General features: G+C 50.1%; 5 protein-coding genes across 5 annotated transcripts; 2 read left to right on the forward strand and 3 right to left on the reverse strand.

Moving 5' to 3' along the window:
- Positions 1-1,034: 1,034 nt before the first annotated feature.
- On the forward strand, positions 1,035-2,529 carry BO83DRAFT_400160 (pheromone receptor; the record flags this gene model as incomplete). Its single annotated transcript, XM_025533377.1, has 3 exons — positions 1,035-1,596; positions 1,658-2,141; positions 2,202-2,529. The coding sequence occupies 3 exons, from the start codon at positions 1,035-1,037 to the stop codon at positions 2,527-2,529; spliced, it is 1,374 nt and encodes a 457-aa protein (XP_025386318.1).
- Positions 2,530-3,028: 499 nt separating this feature from the next.
- On the reverse strand, positions 3,029-4,193 carry BO83DRAFT_379762 (single-stranded DNA-binding protein). Its single transcript, XM_025531584.1, has 3 exons — positions 3,868-4,193; positions 3,633-3,721; positions 3,029-3,535 (listed from the first exon to the last, which is right to left on the reverse strand). Exons 1-3 carry the CDS (start codon positions 4,155-4,157, stop codon positions 3,456-3,458), a joined length of 459 nt encoding a protein of 152 aa, XP_025386319.1. The 5' UTR covers positions 4,158-4,193; the 3' UTR covers positions 3,029-3,455.
- A 1,891-nt stretch (positions 4,194-6,084) lies between these two features.
- BO83DRAFT_438683 (uncharacterized protein) lies at positions 6,085-10,164 on the forward strand. Its single transcript, XM_025536116.1, has 5 exons — positions 6,085-6,688; positions 6,750-6,879; positions 6,933-6,981; positions 7,037-7,424; positions 7,482-10,164. The coding sequence occupies exons 1-5, from the start codon at positions 6,412-6,414 to the stop codon at positions 9,944-9,946; spliced, it is 3,309 nt and encodes a 1,102-aa protein (XP_025386320.1). The 5' UTR covers positions 6,085-6,411; the 3' UTR covers positions 9,947-10,164.
- Positions 10,165-10,477: 313 nt separating this feature from the next.
- BO83DRAFT_409379 (putative leucine permease transcriptional regulator (SAC3)) lies at positions 10,478-15,278 on the reverse strand. Its single transcript, XM_025534128.1, has 6 exons — positions 14,338-15,278; positions 14,085-14,264; positions 13,068-14,028; positions 11,961-12,923; positions 11,561-11,905; positions 10,478-11,500 (listed from the first exon to the last, which is right to left on the reverse strand). The coding sequence occupies exons 1-6, from the start codon at positions 14,866-14,868 to the stop codon at positions 10,854-10,856; spliced, it is 3,627 nt and encodes a 1,208-aa protein (XP_025386321.1). The 5' UTR covers positions 14,869-15,278; the 3' UTR covers positions 10,478-10,853.
- A 1,060-nt stretch (positions 15,279-16,338) lies between these two features.
- On the reverse strand, positions 16,339-18,157 carry BO83DRAFT_316753 (uncharacterized protein; the record flags this gene model as incomplete). The annotated part of the gene is made up of 5 exons (XM_025527679.1): positions 16,339-17,078; positions 17,143-17,325; positions 17,382-17,804; positions 17,864-18,068; positions 18,122-18,157. 5 exons carry the CDS (start codon positions 18,155-18,157, stop codon positions 16,339-16,341), a joined length of 1,587 nt encoding a protein of 528 aa, XP_025386322.1.
- Positions 18,158-18,588: the final 431 nt, after the last annotated feature.

Here is an 18,588-nt window from a genome sequence, read left to right on the forward strand (position 1 = left end):
CAGCCTCATGCCAATGGAGTCGTTCACGCTGGTAACACCCGTTCGCAATCCCAATTCTTGGCAGATGCTTTCTGGAGCCGATGAGAGCCTAGTCTCTATGCTCATACGAATCTCGTGTGATCGCTCTCCTAGCCGTAATGACTGAGGTGTCAGACATAGCGCTTCTCGTGATGAGCCTTGAAGGCGCTCAGAAGCACCTACTTGTTTTTATTTCGTCCAGCAAGGGCCATATTAAACGAGAGAAGGAGAAGAGCAGATAGTGGCGCTACCACTAGTGCTGGTTTCTGCAAATGAGTCCCCGTGTTGGTCAGACAGGAGGATGTATGTGTTGTGTGGGTGAAACCAGAGGCAGCGCAGGAAGGAAGTGAGCAGGATGGCGCTGAGTCCTTTGATACCCAAAAGGGGAATGGCCGAAGACAGCTCTTCCTGTTCACTGCACCTCCACCAACCGTCATTGCATCGCACCATTCTTGATTCTCCACCCCAATTCAGAGAGCCGTGTTCTGGTCTATTGGGGCCAATCCATAGGGGAAATTGTCACTCCGAGATCCCTTGACTGGACAACTCCCCTGGTTGTGTGCTGCTGGAACCCGTCGCAATGTTTCCCAAGAAGGCCACGACATATCACAGCACCCCTCGGTCCTTTTCGGAATTTGCTTCTTCTGTGTCGCTTCAGCTCTTACGAGAAGTAACTCAATTAGGCCCCACCAGCATGTTAAGCTTGCCTCACATTAACTCTGTCTATTCAGGGTGTTGAACCTCAATAAGAAGGTCGCTGTTGCTCATGTGTCTGTCACTCGCTATCTGGCTTGTGCTGGACTACCTGGTATTTCAGGATGGCATATCTCCTCTTGGTAGGATGACATTGGGTCATATCTACCAGTCGTTATTATTCAACCATCTCTCTCATCGTGAAATCCGGCTATCGCAACGAAAGAGGTATCAAGCAGCAAAGGTGCATGATTCGGATTTCAGCAGTTATCAGGCTCATATGCTCTGTTGACACGAACCCTTTTCGATAAGGAAGACTCAGAATGGCATCTCCAGAGGCACCGGTTTCTTCGCAGGCGATACTTCTTCCGGTTACTGCATTTGTCTCCGTCCTTCTCAGTATCATTCCTCTAGTCCTGCACTGCAAAAACCGAAATGTTGCAGCAAGCAGCTTGATCTTATGGTATATCCTACTCAACATCTTCAATATCATCAACGCTCTGATATGGCCGACGGATGACATTGATTCGTGGTGGGACGGCAAGGGACTCTGCGATATTGAGGTTAAAGTCATGATTGCCAGCTATGTTGCTATCCCCGGGACCTTAGTTTGCATTTTTCGCACCCTGGCACAGGTTTTGGACACGAGTCGCGCAAATCTCGTTCCAACCCAGTCGCAACGTTGGTGGAATCACGCAGTGGTCCTTTCGTTCTGTGCAATCGCCCCGGTGGTTGCGATGCTTACGCACTACGTCTATCAGTCAAACAGGTACATTCTGTATGCTATTGCTGGTTGCCTCAATAACTATGACCGGAGCTGGGTGACTCTCGTGCTCGCCTGGATCTGGCCACTTGTCATCTGCTTGATTGCTGGATACTATTGCGGTTCGTCCACTGGCGTTTGATGTCTCCCTTGCTTTGTAATGAATACTAATATTTTCAATAGTCATCGTGCTACATCGCCTGACCAAGTACCGAAGCCAATTTGGGGACATCCTCCAGTCCGCCAATAGTAACCTGACCAAGTCGCGGTTCCTGCGGCTGTTCCTGATCGCCTTTATGATGTTGTGGGCTATTATCCCAGTTCAAACATATGTTGTCGCATCGAACATTATCGTCACTCAGCCATGGCATTCATACTCGTGGAGTGTCGCTCACCCGCCTGACTGGAACGAGGTGATCAAGGTCCCCGTGGCGGGCCATGTCTTCTACGACCGTTGGATCCCGGTGGCTTCGGGATATATGTTCTTTATCTTCTTCGGTAGTGGGAGAGATGCATTCGTGATGTACCGTGCGATCTTGATTTTCCTGGGATTTGGCAGATGCTTTACATCTCTTCAGTCATCCTCAGCAAACGGTTCATCTGCGTCAGGATTCCTGGGTAGCCGGGCAAAGCTTCTATTCAATAGAAGATGGACAACCACCGCAAGGTAAGGGAGCCCGTACTCTCACGGATGCGCTGCTCGTGCCTAACTCTGAAGCTACTCTAGGGCATACTCTAACACTTCTGCCGACGCAAGCCGATCTGCTCATGATTATCATGATATCGAAAAGGATGCAGTGTCACCAGGCAAGCAATCAAATTGGAGGTCGCGATACGGACTGCTTTGGTTTTTGCGAGGTCGGCCTTCCGCCTCCAGTCGGGAAACAACGATTCCTCTGCGCCATATAGCCGAGCAAACAACCACAATTCGTACCAATGCCTGGGCTGGAGTGAGTCAGAGTCGTGGAAGCAGTGATCATGGCGCCGCGCCACTTTCGGAGGATCATATCCGGGTCAAGCAGGTAATCAGACAGGAGAGCGAGCTGCATGTGTAACCATATCTACCGCTGGAGTGGGAATTCTTTGCGAGCAGTGGAAGGTCGCGCGGGATGGGGGGCTACAGTGTATTATTTACGACCAACGCCCCTGGTGCTGAATTAACTCTACTGTATGCTCTCTTATCACCCTGCCTTGGAGGACTGTTATTCAAACCCATGATAATTATCCAGGAGTTCCCCTACTTCACGTCAGCTACCGGAACTACTTAGGCTGATTACAATCATCCAGAGCGTAGCCGAAAATCAATCAATGTATTGTAAATGGTATCACCAGACGGCTCAACGTGCCAGACGCGTAAAACGTGTACTAAGTTTCCGAAATACTTGCCCTTTGCCTTCTGATATCATTTATTTTTATCAACAACGGCGGATTACGCGACACAGCCATTGCCTGAGTGGATCGTACGCGTCAACTACTACATGCAGCGGTGCAGCAGATAGAAAGCCGTAGTACGTACGTAGATAAGTAAGTAGTACGGAGTAGCAGCAGCAGCACCTAGTATGGAGCGAGACCAGTCAGATTACACACAACTATTTATAGCAACACGAGCCCCAAGCAGAGCTGACAGACAGACATACCCGCAAAAGTCATGCCGTAAAAGGATAGAGAGCATATCATATGAGGAAAGAAAAAAAAAAGAGGATACTTTACATGAGAAGACTGCTAGACATGATACATATGGCCAAGGAAAACTTTGGAACCCAAATGAAAAGAGTTTCTGAGGGCTGGCTGGCTGGCCCATGGTGCCCGATTTCACCGACAATTGAGAGAGAGAGAGAAGTCTGCATCGAACACCTGAGGCCAGCAAGGAATAGATAGGGTGATGTCTGACTTCAAGACAGCTGCATCATCCTGCCGCCCGGTATTATAGAGAATTGCCAACCAACTCTTACAGTATTATCCGATCATACTTTGTGCCCTTCTACTCCTCCTGCTGCTGGTGCTGCTGCTCCTCAGAAAAAGCTTCGGGGTTGTACGGACGCTTGAGAACCTCGAGGGCGCCTGCGGATTAAATTAGGACATATTAGTATCTCCGCATTACAGCATGAAGAGTATGTCGTTTGTTTCATCGTATTTAGGTTAAGAGAGGATGACGTACGCTGCGTGATGTTCAGGGCCGTCTGCTTCTTGCCCTCTGCGTTCTCCCACTGGCGCATGGTTGCGTCTCCCTCGACAAACACGAGAGTTCTGTGATGGGAAAGAGCAAGTTAGCGCAATGGACATTGAAATGTATGGGACTTGAAATGGTGCATCCGGAGGAAATCAATGGGACAGCAGACACGAATATCTGCACTTTAAAGAAGGGATTGAAGTTGACGAGCAAGAGAACTTACCCCGTCTGCAGGTTGGTGATGAAATCGCGCTGGTTTCCCTCACTGAAGGCCGACACCTTGAAGAAGCTCGGCGGGCGCTTATCCCTCGAGTTCTGGTTAGAGGCCACGGTGTATCTGATAACTTCCTGGCCAGAAGCGGTGGCCTGCACCTCGGGTTGGCCAGCCAGACGACCCGTGATCATGATACGAGCAATGGAACGCGATGAGGAAGAGCTGAAGGAACGCGTGGACAGGGCGGCGCCGGAGGAGGCGCGGAGGGTAGGGCGCAGCGCAGAGGCAATGGCCGACATGGTGAAATAGTGGGAGAAGGTTTGGGTTCTAGAAAAGAAAAAATAAGGGCAGTAGATGCACAGTGACAGGAATGCTATAGCGAGGGTATGGCCTGTTTCCGAGTGGAGTTGAGAGTAGCTCTCTCTTCCGCGGCGTCACCGATATGTCACGTGAAACTATATCCGCTATACCCCATTGGGCCCTCCACCTTCCATGTCTCTCTACTAACTCATTATCTATCTTACACAAGATCCTTGTTTGTAGATTGGCCGTGCTTTACCCCTTCCTCTCCCTTGATCAATGGACTCCTCATATCTACACACATTGCGTATCCGAAATCACCAATCTCCAGTATGCTATCTGTTCAATCTTGCTTTGGGAAGCATGAAAAATAACTTTAGGTGATGCTTTGTGTGTTGCAGGTGCATGCATTTATCAATCATAAACTTTGAACCCTGGGAACATTAAGCGAGTCAACCGCTCAGTTACGAGGCAGTTGGCTTCAATGCAGCTGTAGCCTGTGAGATGTCATATTGTGAACCCATTGGGGACGCAGCAAGGCACAGATGCGAGGTTTGGCCGTCAACAGTGCATGCCTTTTAAGACTTCCACTTGGCCTTGAAACTCTGCTCACCGCACCTACCGTGCATTCTTTATTGGCATGTGCTGGCAGACATTGGACAGGATTCAACTAACCTCCAAAGCTTCCGTCGGATGGTTCGACCACAAACGGCGCATTGCTCGACACCGCTCGACCTCGACGGAAGCCCTTGTTCACACATACTTTGCTTCCCGGCCGCTAAGTTTTAATACACCTTATTTTAGCCATGGGCCGAGAATCTACTCGCATATATCTACCGTATACTTCCTAGGATCAAGGATTCCGTGTGGCCCGGACTACTTTGTCAATAGTCACGGAGAACCCCTGGGAAATCAGGCCATGTCGGATAATAGGCTAGCAGCACGGTCCATTGAGAGCACGGCGTTGTCTTTGTCAGAAACCCCAATAACTAAGCATTGTCCTCCGAGCCGGGGGCACGATAGGCTGAAAACTCCGCGATTGAAATTAGATGTGTCTTGACCTGCAGCCGATCACACGAACAGCCTAACTATGGGCGGCTAGTAGTGCTAGTTCTGATCGCCAAATCGCGACGATCGGTCGTCGCGTCCCTGGATCGTTGCAAACCAAGTTACTCCGTAGCCTGCGCTCTATTGAAAATCTTAATCCGGACCATAGACCGCGACAAGGCAGGGCTAGAGCCAATCTTCTCTTACGCTCAATATGTCATCGCCCTTCCGTGGCCAAGTAGGCCAACGCGTTCAGCCGTCCTATTGAAGCCCGGTCATCGCACGCTTGCATTCGCTCCTTTGCTCTTCCTACCAGGCTCCCGAGACTTGCCGACATCTGATGAAATTCTGGCCTGCGGCATACAATCGGCCCTATGCCCACTGGTCTCAGATGGAGCGCCCACAATTTCGAACCGATTAAGTAGGTGGATGTGTTTGCGATTGGGCGACAAAGATTCTTGTCCAGTTCGCTGCTCTTTATAGAGGATGATGGATGATGTCTAATCACGATGCATGGAGTACCCCATGCTTATTCGACAACTCCAAAGTCAATGAATTGCAGGGGCGGATCCTTGCCAAATAATTCCATTTAACATGCACAACCATGCGAAGGATATTGCTTTTTTGGGCGACAGGGAGTGGATCAGCCCGCATCTTTCGTGCAGGTAGTCTACTGCTACCGTCGTTATTCTCCTCGAATTGCCGATGAAGCAGACCGTGGCTATCGGACTGGAATGGTTAGGTTTCAAGACTAAAAAAGAAGGAAAAGAAAAAGCAAAGCGGTCATTTTTAGATCACCTCCGACGTGAAGCCTGGGGACTTTTTATTTCTTTTGCTCCCCTACTTTGCTTTCTTTTTCGTAGTCTCCTTTGCTCACTATTTCCCTCCCATTTCGCTCTCCCTCATGGCTACATATAGGTGATAGAGATGAAATTATTGTATCGTTGAGCAATCCGCCTGAATCACGCCACGCTTCCCCCAATTCCTTTGCCTATCTCGAGACTTGGTCGTGCGAAAATAGGCCTACTCTTACAAGTGTCTGCGGCCTGCATGGGAATTATGTGAAAAGGTGGCCGTTGAAAACATCACAGGCAGCATTCTAAATCCCACTGCCATTGTACAGAGGCGCAGACATCGTTTAGTCAGGAACCAGCCTATCGGTAACACTGAGTATCTTGTACGATTCGTCATCGATCTGAAATCGCCATGCGATTCTTGCTTGTGTTTGCTCTGCTCGTCTGCCTTGCGCATGGCTTGTTTGTTGCCACGCAAACTTCAGTTCCCGAACGCCATGAGCTTAACAGCCTTGGAGAAAGAGAGGCCACTGCGAGCACGACCGCTGCCAGTGAAACCTTCAGTGACACAGCATCACCAAGCGTGACAGAATCAGCGATAACACACAGCAATTCCACAGCGTCGTCGAATGCAACCCTCCCAGCATCCACAACTATAACGTCCTTGACCACGTCTCAGGCATCGCAAGGCAAGGGAACCTGCATTCCAATGCCCCCATCTATTCCTCTTCGATACTAACTGAAACAAAGATGGCAAGAACTCGACCAGCCCTGATGCCCTTCCTATCCAGCCAACAGTTACACCTGCTCTGGGAATCGGCGGTTTCATTCTCATCGTCACAGGCGCCATTCTCGCAGTGATCGGCATTCGAAATCTAAGGTTAGTTCTTTATCCTTCATAGGCTTCGATTTTGTGGCTTACAAGTGATCTAGGGTACAAGTCTTCCTATCCACGGCTTTTCTGACTAGCCTTGGAGTGACGGTAGGTTTTCTCTCAAATCTTGATAAGCCAGCTGTCTAATCACCTTCTCCCGTAGGTTCTTATTGTCTATGTGATGAGCCCTCCTGTCCGAGTTGCCGTCCAAGGGGCATATCTCGTTGCCGTATTTTTCACTGGCATTACATTCGGCGCGCTTGCAATCGTTTTCAAGGAGTTGACCGAAGGCCTTGGATGCCTACTTGGGGGATTTTGTAGCAGCATGTGGTTGCTTTCTTTGAAACCGGGGGGTCTTCTCACCACTACCGATTCCAAAAGTGGGTTCATCGGCGCAATCTCAGTTGCTTTCTATGCCTTGTCATTCAGTCATCATACACGTCCTTACGGACTGATTGTGTCAACGGGTATCTCCGGGGGCACCGCTGTTGCACTTGGAATCGATTGTTTCAGTCGGGCAGGGCTAAAAGAGTTTTGGCTCTACATATGGAGTAAGTCAGTCTGATCTCGATCACAAATGAGGGCAAAGCAGCTGACACCAGTTCTAGGTCTGAACGACAATATCTTCCCGTTGAATACGAATACGTATCCAATCACCCGTAATGTTCGTGTGGAGCTTGCTGCTACAGTTATCATTGCTATCTTGGGCGTGGTCTCACAACTGAGGCTATGGAAAGTGGTTCGTGAACGTCGACGGAAGGAGAAAGAGAAGCGCGATGAAGAGCAGAAAAAGAAGGAAGAAGCCGAGGCCGAACTCGGACGAAAGCTGGAAGAGGAGAATATGCAAGAGCGGAAGGAGTGGGAAGCGAGATATGGTGGTGCTGAGCCAGCCGCGGGCGTTTCGGAACTTGGAGATGACACCAAATGTCAGGCAGACGAGATGGATGCTATGGAGAAGGGAGACATCTACGAAATGAAAAGCATAGCTGAGACATCCGAAGGCTCCTACCGCTGTTCCGATTGCAGGGAAAGAGAGGCAAACAGCGATGCTGGATCAGATGTGACGGGAGCGACTGAAGGTGACTTCGACCACGCCCCGACTGGAACGGCCAAAGAAATATCAGATAACCTGAAGGAGGAAAGTGGCCCACTGCCGATCAAGGTCTTTGACGGTGCAGATGCAGCCAGGATAAAGGACGATAAAAGTTCTGATATGACGGCTGTCATTGGTTCAGATACTGCAACGATCCGCTCAAAGCGACAATCCGGGCCATCGTGCATGCCGCGGACGTCTCGAAACGACGAATTGCCCATGTCTCAGTCTCAAGAGGCCCTGGTGTCCGTTGATGATGGCACCTCATCCGTGCACGGCACCGTAGACGAGGGCGGCAACCTGGACTCAGATTGCCCTACTGTTCACGATGATAGTCCTGGAATTACGGAGAAAGTTCCCGAGTCGGATGAGAAGCCTCACGTCGATGAGAATGAGCAGCCGCAGGCAAAACCTAACCACCAGTCCCACGGCAGAAAGTCACCAATTGATAGAGATGGTGGTGAAAGAAGCACTCAGAAAGGAAGCGAAGAATCGCCCGCTCCAGCCATCGAAGAGGGACCTGGGAAAGACGAGACCAAAGGGGCGGCCCTCAACGCAGAATCACATACCGCAGCTTCGGAGACCTCATTGACAATGGTCAACCGACAGAGTAATGGGAGTTCCGGACGTGCCTCAGACATTGTCCAAGGAGAAGAAAAGCTTGAAAGACCTTCATCAAACCCCGCTGACTACCAAGGCGAATCAGCTATTGAAGAAGGAAGACAATCGAGAAATGCCGCCAACACGGAGACTGCAGCAGCTGTCTTGAAAGATCATGAATGCGATAAACCCCACTCCGACGGTCCCGAAAAGACCGACACCACCGATAGCGATAATAAGAAACCCTATGCAGAAGATCCATCGCCGCCGTCCCCTCAGAGCGGTAACGGAAACAAGAGCAAACGCAAGTCTCCAGAGCCACAACCCAGAATCGAGGCGGAGCCGATCAAGCTTGAACCTCCCAAGTTGAACGAAGAGACGGTGAAAGAACTGCCAAAGCGGACATCTAAAGTGGTACAATCCTATCGAACGAATGAGTGGGCAAAGCACCTAGCCGATGCTGAAGCTCCCGAGTTTGAACCCATCAAGCCGATCGAAGAAGAACAACCAGAATGTTCCCCTGATGCAGAGGAGGCCGCAGTGCCCGTCAATGTTGAAGAACTACTGCAAACACCGTTCAACGCACAGCCTCCTCCAGCAGTAGAGCCCCGAGTCCAAGATACACCAAGCAGACGGGAGAGTCGACGGGTCTCCAACAGCTCTCATATAGACCAGAACAAAAAGAAGTCACCCAATTCTCCCCCACCAACCGCACAGCCGCGCTTCAGCAATGGATATCAGACGAACACGCTGCTCGGAAGCCCTGGGCTCACAGAACCACCTCCGGACGAAACCGAGGCTGCTAAACCGCAGTGGAGAGGTCCCGCACCCCTGATAGCAGTACGAGAGGACATGATGCGCAACAGGCTATCATCATTCTCACTAACCATGGATCCATACTCACGAGCCAGTCCCGGACAATTACCCGTTGAAAACCTGCAGCGATCGGCTTCATACCGAATCCACGACGGGGCAGATGACATGCCGCTATCTCAACGTCGCGCAATGTTATCTCAGCAGCAAACAGTCATAACCCCACTCCCAGTGCACACTCCCTACTCCTCAACTCCCCGGCGAAACCATACAAACGGACCTTCCCCGACAAACACACCAGCCGCGATGGCTGCATGGCGGGAATCCGTTCAGGAGGATCTGAGAGATAGGCGTAACCCTCTCGGCAAACAAGGCATCCCTACAGGACTTCAGGACCGAAACAGCCCGCCGGCTTATAATCAATCGCAACAGCGGACTCCCTCTTCAAATCATAATATTGGGAATGCAATTGCCGAGGGTATGCAACGAGGCGATATGAGCGAGTTGCATCGTGAAGCCATGCGACGAATGCAAGCCAAGGCAAATAAAACTGTGAAAGGGGCGTGAATGATAAACCACACTTCCAAACACTAAACCTAGTCCAAGATATCTATCCTATTCGGTTCGACAAATGTGTGTGTGTGTGTGTGGGAGAGTATGAGCCAAGCAATTGCACCCATCGTTCTCCAAAAGCCAAATCATCCGTCCCTTTGATTCGATTTCTGTGTGTACATCGACGGAGGGCATTAGTATATGTACAACTACTAGTAGTTAGTGACTTTGCCGTTATATCCTCATCTAGAATAATAGTAGTAGTTCAAGTAGATTAGTGATATAATTGACTTCCGTTAATTTTCACTCTTATCAATTACTAGTAGTTCTTTTAGTACTATTATTCGGCTGAACCATTCGTATGTTTCAAATACATTGACTTACGTTAAAAGATTCCTGAAAGTGATAGTAAGATCTATAGCAAGCGGAAGAAAAACCTGGTCCTTCATCAATGTCTCATAGAAGATTGACCGCTTTCTTGATACTATGATAGAGATATCATCCATGAAAAGAACATCTAAATAAGATTCGGATACTGACTGAAGCATAAAGGCTATGCTATGTATGGGTATAGAAATTCTGGTTCTATTTCAATTCGCAGTGGAATATACAGCGCCAATTTCAACAGGATTCTGAGACATAGTCACGTCCCACCGAATGTAGAATCTCGAATCAAGCAGTTCCAACCACAAACCCGAATAAAGATAGACACAATAAAGGCGAACATGAACCTCAAAACGCCGATGCTGAATGCAGTGGTATAGGGATGAACTGAATAGCCAGAATCACGGTAGGTCTCTTCAAGGTGAATATGGAATCAGATGAGATGAGTGTCGCATATAGAGCAGATTGCATGTGATTCGAAAACAGGGATAAGGAAAGAACAGGAAGAGAAAACGCAGGGCTAAGATATACTGCCAGTCTAGCGAGATCTCCGTTTCTTGTCAGGAGTGAAATCCAACGGTTTGTACGCCAGACCCTTAGCTCCTGTCAGTCGAATTCGTTGCTCTGTTCGAGACAACGTACGGCCAAGTCCGAGATCCGTATCTGGGGCTAGCGAGACCTCATAGCCATTGATGTAGGATGATGATTGGGGGGACTGGCTTCTGGAGAATGCAACAGAAGATGATAGACTAGCCCCGGGACTGAAGGAAGAGCTTCGGGGCTCGTAGGATGTAGACCACCCATCGAGGAGTTTTGGTCCACTTCTTAATGATTCGGCGGCTATGCGGGCAGCAGATAAAAGCAGCTCATCTTCGTCAACTTGAACCGATTTCGGCACCTCGGGCTTGGGTTCCACCGGCTTTCTGGCGGTCATTGATTCGATCTGTTCCAGAATTGGAAGCTTTGGTAAAGGTTTCGTAGATGCAAATGCCATGGACTTCTTCTGCGGAGTGGGCACTTCAGCTTTTTGCAGTTTCTGCGCTTTAGGTCCGCTATCCACGAGTTTTGGTTCTTCTGGCTCCTCGTGGACTCGCTTACGTCCATTAGACACAGTTTCTCGTCGTCTGTCAGCAGCTCCTTTCAGAGCGGATAACCACGCAGAACGCCGCGAATCATCGTCAGTTTCTGTAAAAGATCGATTAGCGGCACGGTAGCAGTAAAAAGCGCAAGAGACCAGGGACTGACCGGCAGATGGTTCTTCAACGGGCGTTTCAACATATACAGGCTCGTGTTCCTTTTCCACCTCAACTGGCTCGGCCGAACGCTCTCCATCAATAAGGGCGTTCGTTGCCTCCGGTTCTTCAGCAGTCGATGAGTGCAGCGACTCACTGGGAATGTTATTGCTTGGGAGTGATATGTGCTCTTCTGCAACTGACGGTTCAGGCGAGACCTCTTTCTTGAAAGGAACAGCGGTCTTCTCATCAGAGGGGGTTGATTGTTTTTCTTCGACTGAGGGACTGCCCAGTTGGGTTTGGGACGCGGTGTCGGATGGCACACGACGCGGCGGGGAGAAGAAAATGCGGGATTGCTCTGAGAAGCAGTTTAGAAATAGATCAAGACAAAAATGAAGCGAGATAAGACATACCTTGCTTCTCCGAGGCAGATGTATTCGTAAATGGCGGTAATGCAGCTGCAAAAGGTTGTAAGGTTGTTTGAGGTTGAGGGGGGATAGCGTCAGCAGAAGTTATGCTTTCGTTAGAGAAACTGAAGATCGAATTAGATGTCCCTGACGCGTTCGGCCCCTTTACTGTGCTGAAGGGCGTAGGTGTGGGCTGGCCAGCAGCCGCTACGTTGGCTTGGTCGGACTTTGGGGCGAAAGAAACTGTAGGGGTACTGAATGGTGATGTCGGGGCGGTAGTAGTGTTGACGGCATTCGCGAAGCTGAAAGGTGTGGTAGTAGGGAATACGGAAGGCTTTTCTGTGCCTTGTGATGCAACTGGGCTCGGTGCAGGGGCAAAGAGGGTGTTCGGCTGTTGATTTGCGGGCGGAGGTGTGAAGGCTGTAATGCTTTCTTTCGGGGGGCTTTTCGATAGGGTGGATGACTGCGCAACATTTGCAAAAGGATTTGGAGGTACACTTGCAGGTGCCCCAAAGGCATTGGCTGTGCTACTAGGCGGAAATGGCGACGAAAATGTCTGTTGCTGCGCACCAAAGGGCTGTGATGGTTGTGGAGTCGGATTAGGAGCAAACGCAAAAGCCGGTGGATGCGAAGTTTCAGGCTGTGAAAATCCCGCAAATGCGTTCTGAAGGCTAGATGTAGAGCTCGGCGAATCGCGTGGGCTCTCTTCTTGTGAAGGAGACCCAGCCGTTTTGAAGTTGAACGGTTGAGAGACGTTATCATCGTCGCTCACGAAAAGCGAATCGTCATTTGTAGTCATAGGCGCGGGCAACGCAGGAACGCGCTCGGGCAAATGAGATATCTCGACCATTCCGAGATTTGCAGCTTCTTTGATGTTGAGGCCAAGGATGATGGCAGCCAGTGTTCTGCCTGCACGCTTTGACTCAACATGCTGTTCCGAGAATGAGTGATCTGACGACGGCTGAAAGGCTGTGGCAGTGAACAGTTAGTCGAGTTTAAGTAGTAGTTTCCTATGGGACTGTCATGGGGAGATAGCAGCCATCCGTGGATGCTGATGCGGACGCCACTTGACGAAATCTCGGAAGCAGAAGCGCTGTCGAAAGCAAAACGTACCGACTGTATCAATTGGACGACTGCCCCAGTTAAGATAAAGATCACCATTGGCGTTCTCGGCAAATTCCAAGCCTTGGTCTTCACAGAACTTGATAGTCTGTTCGTGGTCATCAAAGCAAAGAACTGTCGTCAGCTCGTCAAGAGTCCATTCTTCGTTCTTGTGCTGTTGGGATGCAGGATAGCGACAGTATCCTTTCCAGATGGATCGAATAGCGGTCTGACGCATGTGGTTGAAGTAGATCTCTGCAACGCAGGCTGTGAGATAAGAAACATTCGGCGAATCAATAATGTTGAAGAACCGTGCGTAGAAGCCTTGCGCGATCGCGTTTGGCCGCTTCGCATCGAGAGTACCCTGATACTCCCATGTATTCCCGGCAGCAGCAAACAATTCCAGGGCAATTTGAACCCGGGGTGAGTTCCTCAGCTCCGCGGGCCACTTCTGGACCCGAGCCTCCAAATCAGGCCGTTGGTCATGAATCGAGAAGATTATATAGTAGGCTCTGAACTCGTCTTCGTTCGGAAAGGCGATCCGGCCTCTATTGTCATCATAGTAGTACATCAGTGACAACATCGTGTTGTTCAGCTGCTCGCGTTCCTGATGGCGATCAAAAGGCTCATCATTCGCAGGGCTCGATAGCAGATGTAGTGATATGATGTGGAACCGAGCAATTCTCTCCAGGCATGTTACCGCCATCTTCACATGGTCCTCCTGTGTGAGCTGCTGGACAGAGAAATCATTACGGATTGAGCGAGTCCGGTCCCATACGAACTTATGGATAAGTCCAAGAGGCTCGGGCCCATCAATGACGTGCCGTATGAGGTAGTTCATGGTCTGAAGGAGGGTCTTGGGTGTTCGAATGTCTGACGGAAGCTGTTCATCATAGCCGGCTGCGGATCTTCTGAACCGTTTTAGCATCTTCAGTTCCATATTCTGTAGCGAATTCGTTGCGGGATGCAGAAACTAGTCACTTGGGGTCAGTACGATGTTAGCGACAGACTGGATACAACGAGACATACCTTCTCGCTTTTGTCGACCATCTTCTGAACTATACGTTCCACTCTTTCAAATTCAGGGCACATGCTCGTACACGTGCCTACGGGTGTAATGGCTTGATTCAAGGAAGTCGGTTGATTTGGATCTGCCATCTGCCCTTCCCTAATGGCCTTTTCCCGTTCCTTGGTTCTAGCGATTTTAAGCTGTTCGAGATGTGAGTATTGTTTGGAAACCCTTGCGCAATTTATTCATCCGACTATTGCAATCATAACTGACCTGTTCGTAACGCTCGGTATAGCTGCTCATATGCGACAGTTCTTCGACGGGAACGCTGGATCCGTTATTGGAAGGCGAGGGCTGGTGGGAGGGCCCTTGGCTGAAACCCTTACCGAAGCCGACGCCATTGCCATCGAAGTTGGGGGCAGCAAACGGCACCGGCGAGGCCTTTCCAAACCCTGTAGGAGACGCCTTCTGCTGCAATGTCTGGCCGCCAAAGGGCGACGAAGCAGGTGCCGTTTGTTTAAGTTGTGCGAAAGGCGAGGTAATCGGTCCTACAGAACCCGACGGTGAATCTGACTTGTTGCGCCAGGTATTGCTCGCTGAGGCAGCGCCCCTTCCTTGCCCCCGCCCAGACCTTGTTGCTGATGAAGCCTCTCGTCCCCGGCCTCGAACTTTGGTTTCGCGTGACGTATTAACGGCTTTGGTTTGATAAGGTCGGCCAGATGGTCCACCGCGTCCACGTCCTGCTGAACCGGCTGGCCCATCTTTCTGGCCGAGGCCAGCAAAGGGATTTACAGGGCCGGCCATGTTGCCGTGTACAGCGGAAACGTGGACGAAACCAAATGTCCTCCAACAGTATGATCTTCAGAGCTTCTGAGTGGGGTCGTGAACAGAGATTCCGAGCGAGATGCGGACAACGAGGTCGTTCGCGAAACGGGCGTAGGTTGATAAATCGTAAAGCTATATAGCGCTATTGTCCAAGGCCATTGACACGCGCGTAACGGAGAAGTCAGCTTTTGTAAAGACAGGACGACAGTTGAAACCACATGGCGATGATATCATTTAAGTCAAGGAAAATCGCGAAGGCACGAAAACCGTATGAAAAGAAAGCGAAGATGTTGAAAGAAGCGAGAGACGCGAGAGCAAGCAGCGAGTGAGGCGGTACCTTTAGAGGTTCGTTGACAGAAACTTGGAGGGCAGCAGTCGATGGATGAGAGAAGATGGAGTACGAGCTCCTGGACTCCCCGACCTCCAAAGGCGTGGAGTATTCCGATACAAAGCGAAGCGCTATCTTAGAGGAACCGAGCGACGGCTGAGCGCACGATTGCGAATGCAACAAGCTCAGATGCCGGATAATGCAGGACGGGACAAACCAGCGACGGACTACTGGCTGTTAGTAGTGATGGGAGGAGTGTCATGTCTTCAGTCCACCGCGCGAAGCTCCGATTCATCGGCGGGACAGCGTCAATGCACGCTAAGCCCGTTCAAGCGCAAGCGCCACTGCCGCGCGCCTGATCGGAGCTCCCCTAATTGGTACATTTGTTGTCTGGTACTGTTATTGCAAACACTTTAAGATGTCCAATGTCGGAATTTATCCGACTTCTACTAGATCGTCTTCATTGTCTTTACGGCGATTTTTCACCAAATTGCTCTAGGAACCATGTTGTTCGAAGGAATATATTGATTTTTGAGTCCACAGATAGAAAATCGTCACAAACGCTAAAACGCTGCTGTCACATGCCTCTCACAAAAATTTCCATAAACCAAAAGACTCGCTGCTCCCATGTAGCACCCACCAACCTGGAACATTTTCTTTTCTCCATAAGCGCCCAAGCGCCCTTGCTTCCCAAAGTCTATTCATCCGCAAACATACAATGAACCCAAAACATAGACGTGCCTTGAACCCGTGAGGTCACCCGCCGTCGGATCTCGTCCACTATCCTCTTGGACGCCTGGAGATCCGCGAGGCATACACTGTCGGATAGTGCTGACCACCGTGAAGTATGTATATAAGTATATATAAAACATTTCATAAAGCAGAGGACAAAAGAGAGAAATCAAAGGCAAAGAAAAAAAATTGTTGAGAAGAGGTGTCCACTCAGGCAATGAAAGAGCAGCCACCTCATATCGCACCTGGGAAAAAGCACGAGAAAAAGGGAAATGCTTGAAGATTCGAAGGATAAAATCTCGTCATGGTCGTACGTATCGTGAAGTTGGGTTATCCCGCAGACTGTCTGGCTTCCAGACACAATGCGCGACTGCTGATTTTGCCGTTGATCAGCATTGGTGAGAATGAGTGAAGTGTGGATGACTCAGAGAACCCGTACGGAATAGGGGTCCCCTCGAGCTCATCGGCTCCATATACCCATGCTGATCGCGAGTAAAATCGGGCATGCCATGTATCTCCTCAGGGTGGGTGGCAAATCCCAACGGATAGTGCATACGAGGCTCTGGGAGGCCATGGCCGGCGGCAGCTCCATATTCCAAAGGGCTATACAACTCCTCCCTGAAGGATGGAGCCCAGTGGTCATATTGGCTGACGGAGTGCTGCATTGGCACTGCTGCTGCTGCGTGGTGCTCAGCAGTACTGGCGTCCGGGAAAGGAGCCTGTGTCAGGTATTCGAACGAGGCAGCCTCTTCGATAGGTGTTATTAATCCTTGATTGGCGGGATCCTCAATAATCGCGTTGGAATAGTTACCGGAGTAGTCGCCCGATGACGTGAAGAATGTTTGATCCTGTCTCGCTGGCTCTCCAAAATTGTAAGACCCCGGCAAAGGGAAAATCGGCTCTTTTCCCTCTCTTAGAGGCATAGTTTGAGGCACTGGCAAGTCGCTGGGTTCCTTGATGAATGTCGCTTCGATTTCCTCAACTGAAGGAGTCGGGGTCGTGACCTCTTCCTCCGCCTCTGCTGGCTCCTCTGGCTCAGTCTTTGCCTCGGGTCCAGCGACGGAGTCGGCGTCCTTGTCACCCTTAGGGTGTGCTTCACGATCCATCACGTATACGAGGGTTGAAGCATCTAGCACCAGTTTAGCCTCGATCTTCTTTGAATGATGAGTATGAGAATTGTGAGGAATACTTACCAATTTCACCCCGTTCGTATCTTTCCTCCATTTTGCGTACCTTGAAAATTTCCTCAATAATCGTGAATTTCTCCTGTTCCTTGAGCTGTCTTCTACAGTCGAATGCGATTTCTAGCAGCTTATCGGCTGTGACTCCAATGCGACCAAGCTTGCGCACGATATGGACCAACAGGTCAACTCTCTCTGTTGTACCTTGTAAGTACTGGTGATCCGTAAGAGAAAATAGGCTTTCCACTTACCCTCCTTCTTCAGATGATCTGGCTCCCTATGCACTACACCAGCCGGCCACCACTCAGGCTTCGTCTTCTCTGGGTCACCTTTGGTGCCAGGGGGCGCTCCGGGCTTAGGCCTGCCTCCGTTATAGGGATGCCTTACTTGCTTGCGCGGCTCGATGAACTTGATGAATGCCTTTGCAACAACGCGGCAGTTGACTTGCTGGAAGTGTCTCAAAGAAATCGTGTAGTACTGTTCCAATCGATCGGTATCACCGACTTCAAGCGCGATCCGGTTTACTGCAGCGCCAGACGGCGAATTTGGGAATTCGGAGCGAGGGCTCTGCGTAACTGGAACGGGACTTTCAACGTGGAGTCTACGTCTCTTACCATGGCGGTGGCAAGAGGCATCGTCGGAGCGGTCATAGCTCAGTGCAGCGGGGTTGATGCCTAAGTTTACTCAAAATTAGTTATGCTATAAGCCAGCCCTATGGAATGGATGTACTTACTTTGAAGTAGAGGCTTCTGATATCCGACTCTTGCTCCAAGGATTTCCAGGAAGTTTTCTCGCACTTCGGACGTGAAGATAGTGGCGTGATTGTCACGGATCGATGGCGACTCCGACACGCGGAGCCTACCCATGTGGTCCAAGTATATCAAAGCATAGTGTGCGTAGGGCAAATTGATCGATGTACGCGGAGGGGGTAGCATAGTCTTTGATCATCTAGAATTAGTAAACGAACCCTACATTGTATTTTGTTACTCACAGGAGCAGTCTCCCATCCAATACCGTCGCCTTTCATGGCGGACGAGGGTCTTTTCCCAAGCCCTGTCCTCGGAAGAGGAGAGTTGAATACCATAGTGGCCCTAGGGCAGAAACTTGCACAAATGTCGGGGGGGTATGTATCGAGGTTGATGCGTTTGGAGACGAACCGGCTCTCAAGCACGAGTTCAAAAAGGGTAGGAAGAGTCAAGCTTATGACTCTGCAGGATTAAAGAATAAGTCTCCGAAAGGTGGCGGGGAATGTGCTCGATTTGTAGGCGTTTCCCGAGTCTGGTGATTTAGTGTATGGATCAAGGAGCTGCTGCAATGCCCCAGATATAGCAATTATGGTGCACTGTCGACGTCTGCCAGCCAGTTAGTGTTTGTATTTCTTTGAGGACCAGCCGTTGAGGTAGTATATTGGAAGGGAACAAGCATGCAGTTCCCAACCGGTGTTGGAGGCATTTGTGT

This window comes from Aspergillus eucalypticola, assembly GCF_003184535.1.
Source record: "Aspergillus eucalypticola CBS 122712 chromosome Unknown BO83scaffold_18, whole genome shotgun sequence".
Classification (NCBI taxonomy): domain Eukaryota; kingdom Fungi; phylum Ascomycota; class Eurotiomycetes; order Eurotiales; family Aspergillaceae; genus Aspergillus; species Aspergillus eucalypticola.

Coding starts and splice junctions, on each gene's coding strand:
- BO83DRAFT_379762 (XM_025531584.1), bottom strand. CDS start 4,157: ATGTCGGCCATTGCCTCTGCGCTGCGCCCTACCCTCCGCGCCTCCTCC. Junction 3,722..3,867: donor ATCACCAACCTGCAGACGGG/GTAAGTTCTCTT, acceptor TTCCCATCACAG/AACTCTCGTGTTTGTCGAGG. Junction 3,536..3,632: donor GGCCCTGAACATCACGCAGC/GTACGTCATCCT, acceptor TTTAATCCGCAG/GCGCCCTCGAGGTTCTCAAG.
- BO83DRAFT_438683 (XM_025536116.1), top strand. CDS start 6,412: ATGCGATTCTTGCTTGTGTTTGCTCTGCTCGTCTGCCTTGCGCATGGC. Junction 6,982..7,036: donor TGACTAGCCTTGGAGTGACG/GTAGGTTTTCTC, acceptor CTTCTCCCGTAG/GTTCTTATTGTCTATGTGAT. Junction 7,425..7,481: donor GTTTTGGCTCTACATATGGA/GTAAGTCAGTCT, acceptor CACCAGTTCTAG/GTCTGAACGACAATATCTTC.
- BO83DRAFT_409379 (XM_025534128.1), bottom strand. CDS start 14,868: ATGGCCGGCCCTGTAAATCCCTTTGCTGGCCTCGGCCAGAAAGATGGG. Junction 11,906..11,960: donor ATCTGCCTCGGAGAAGCAAG/GTATGTCTTATC, acceptor ACTGCTTCTCAG/AGCAATCCCGCATTTTCTTC. Junction 11,501..11,560: donor CGTTGAAGAACCATCTGCCG/GTCAGTCCCTGG, acceptor GATCTTTTACAG/AAACTGACGATGATTCGCGG.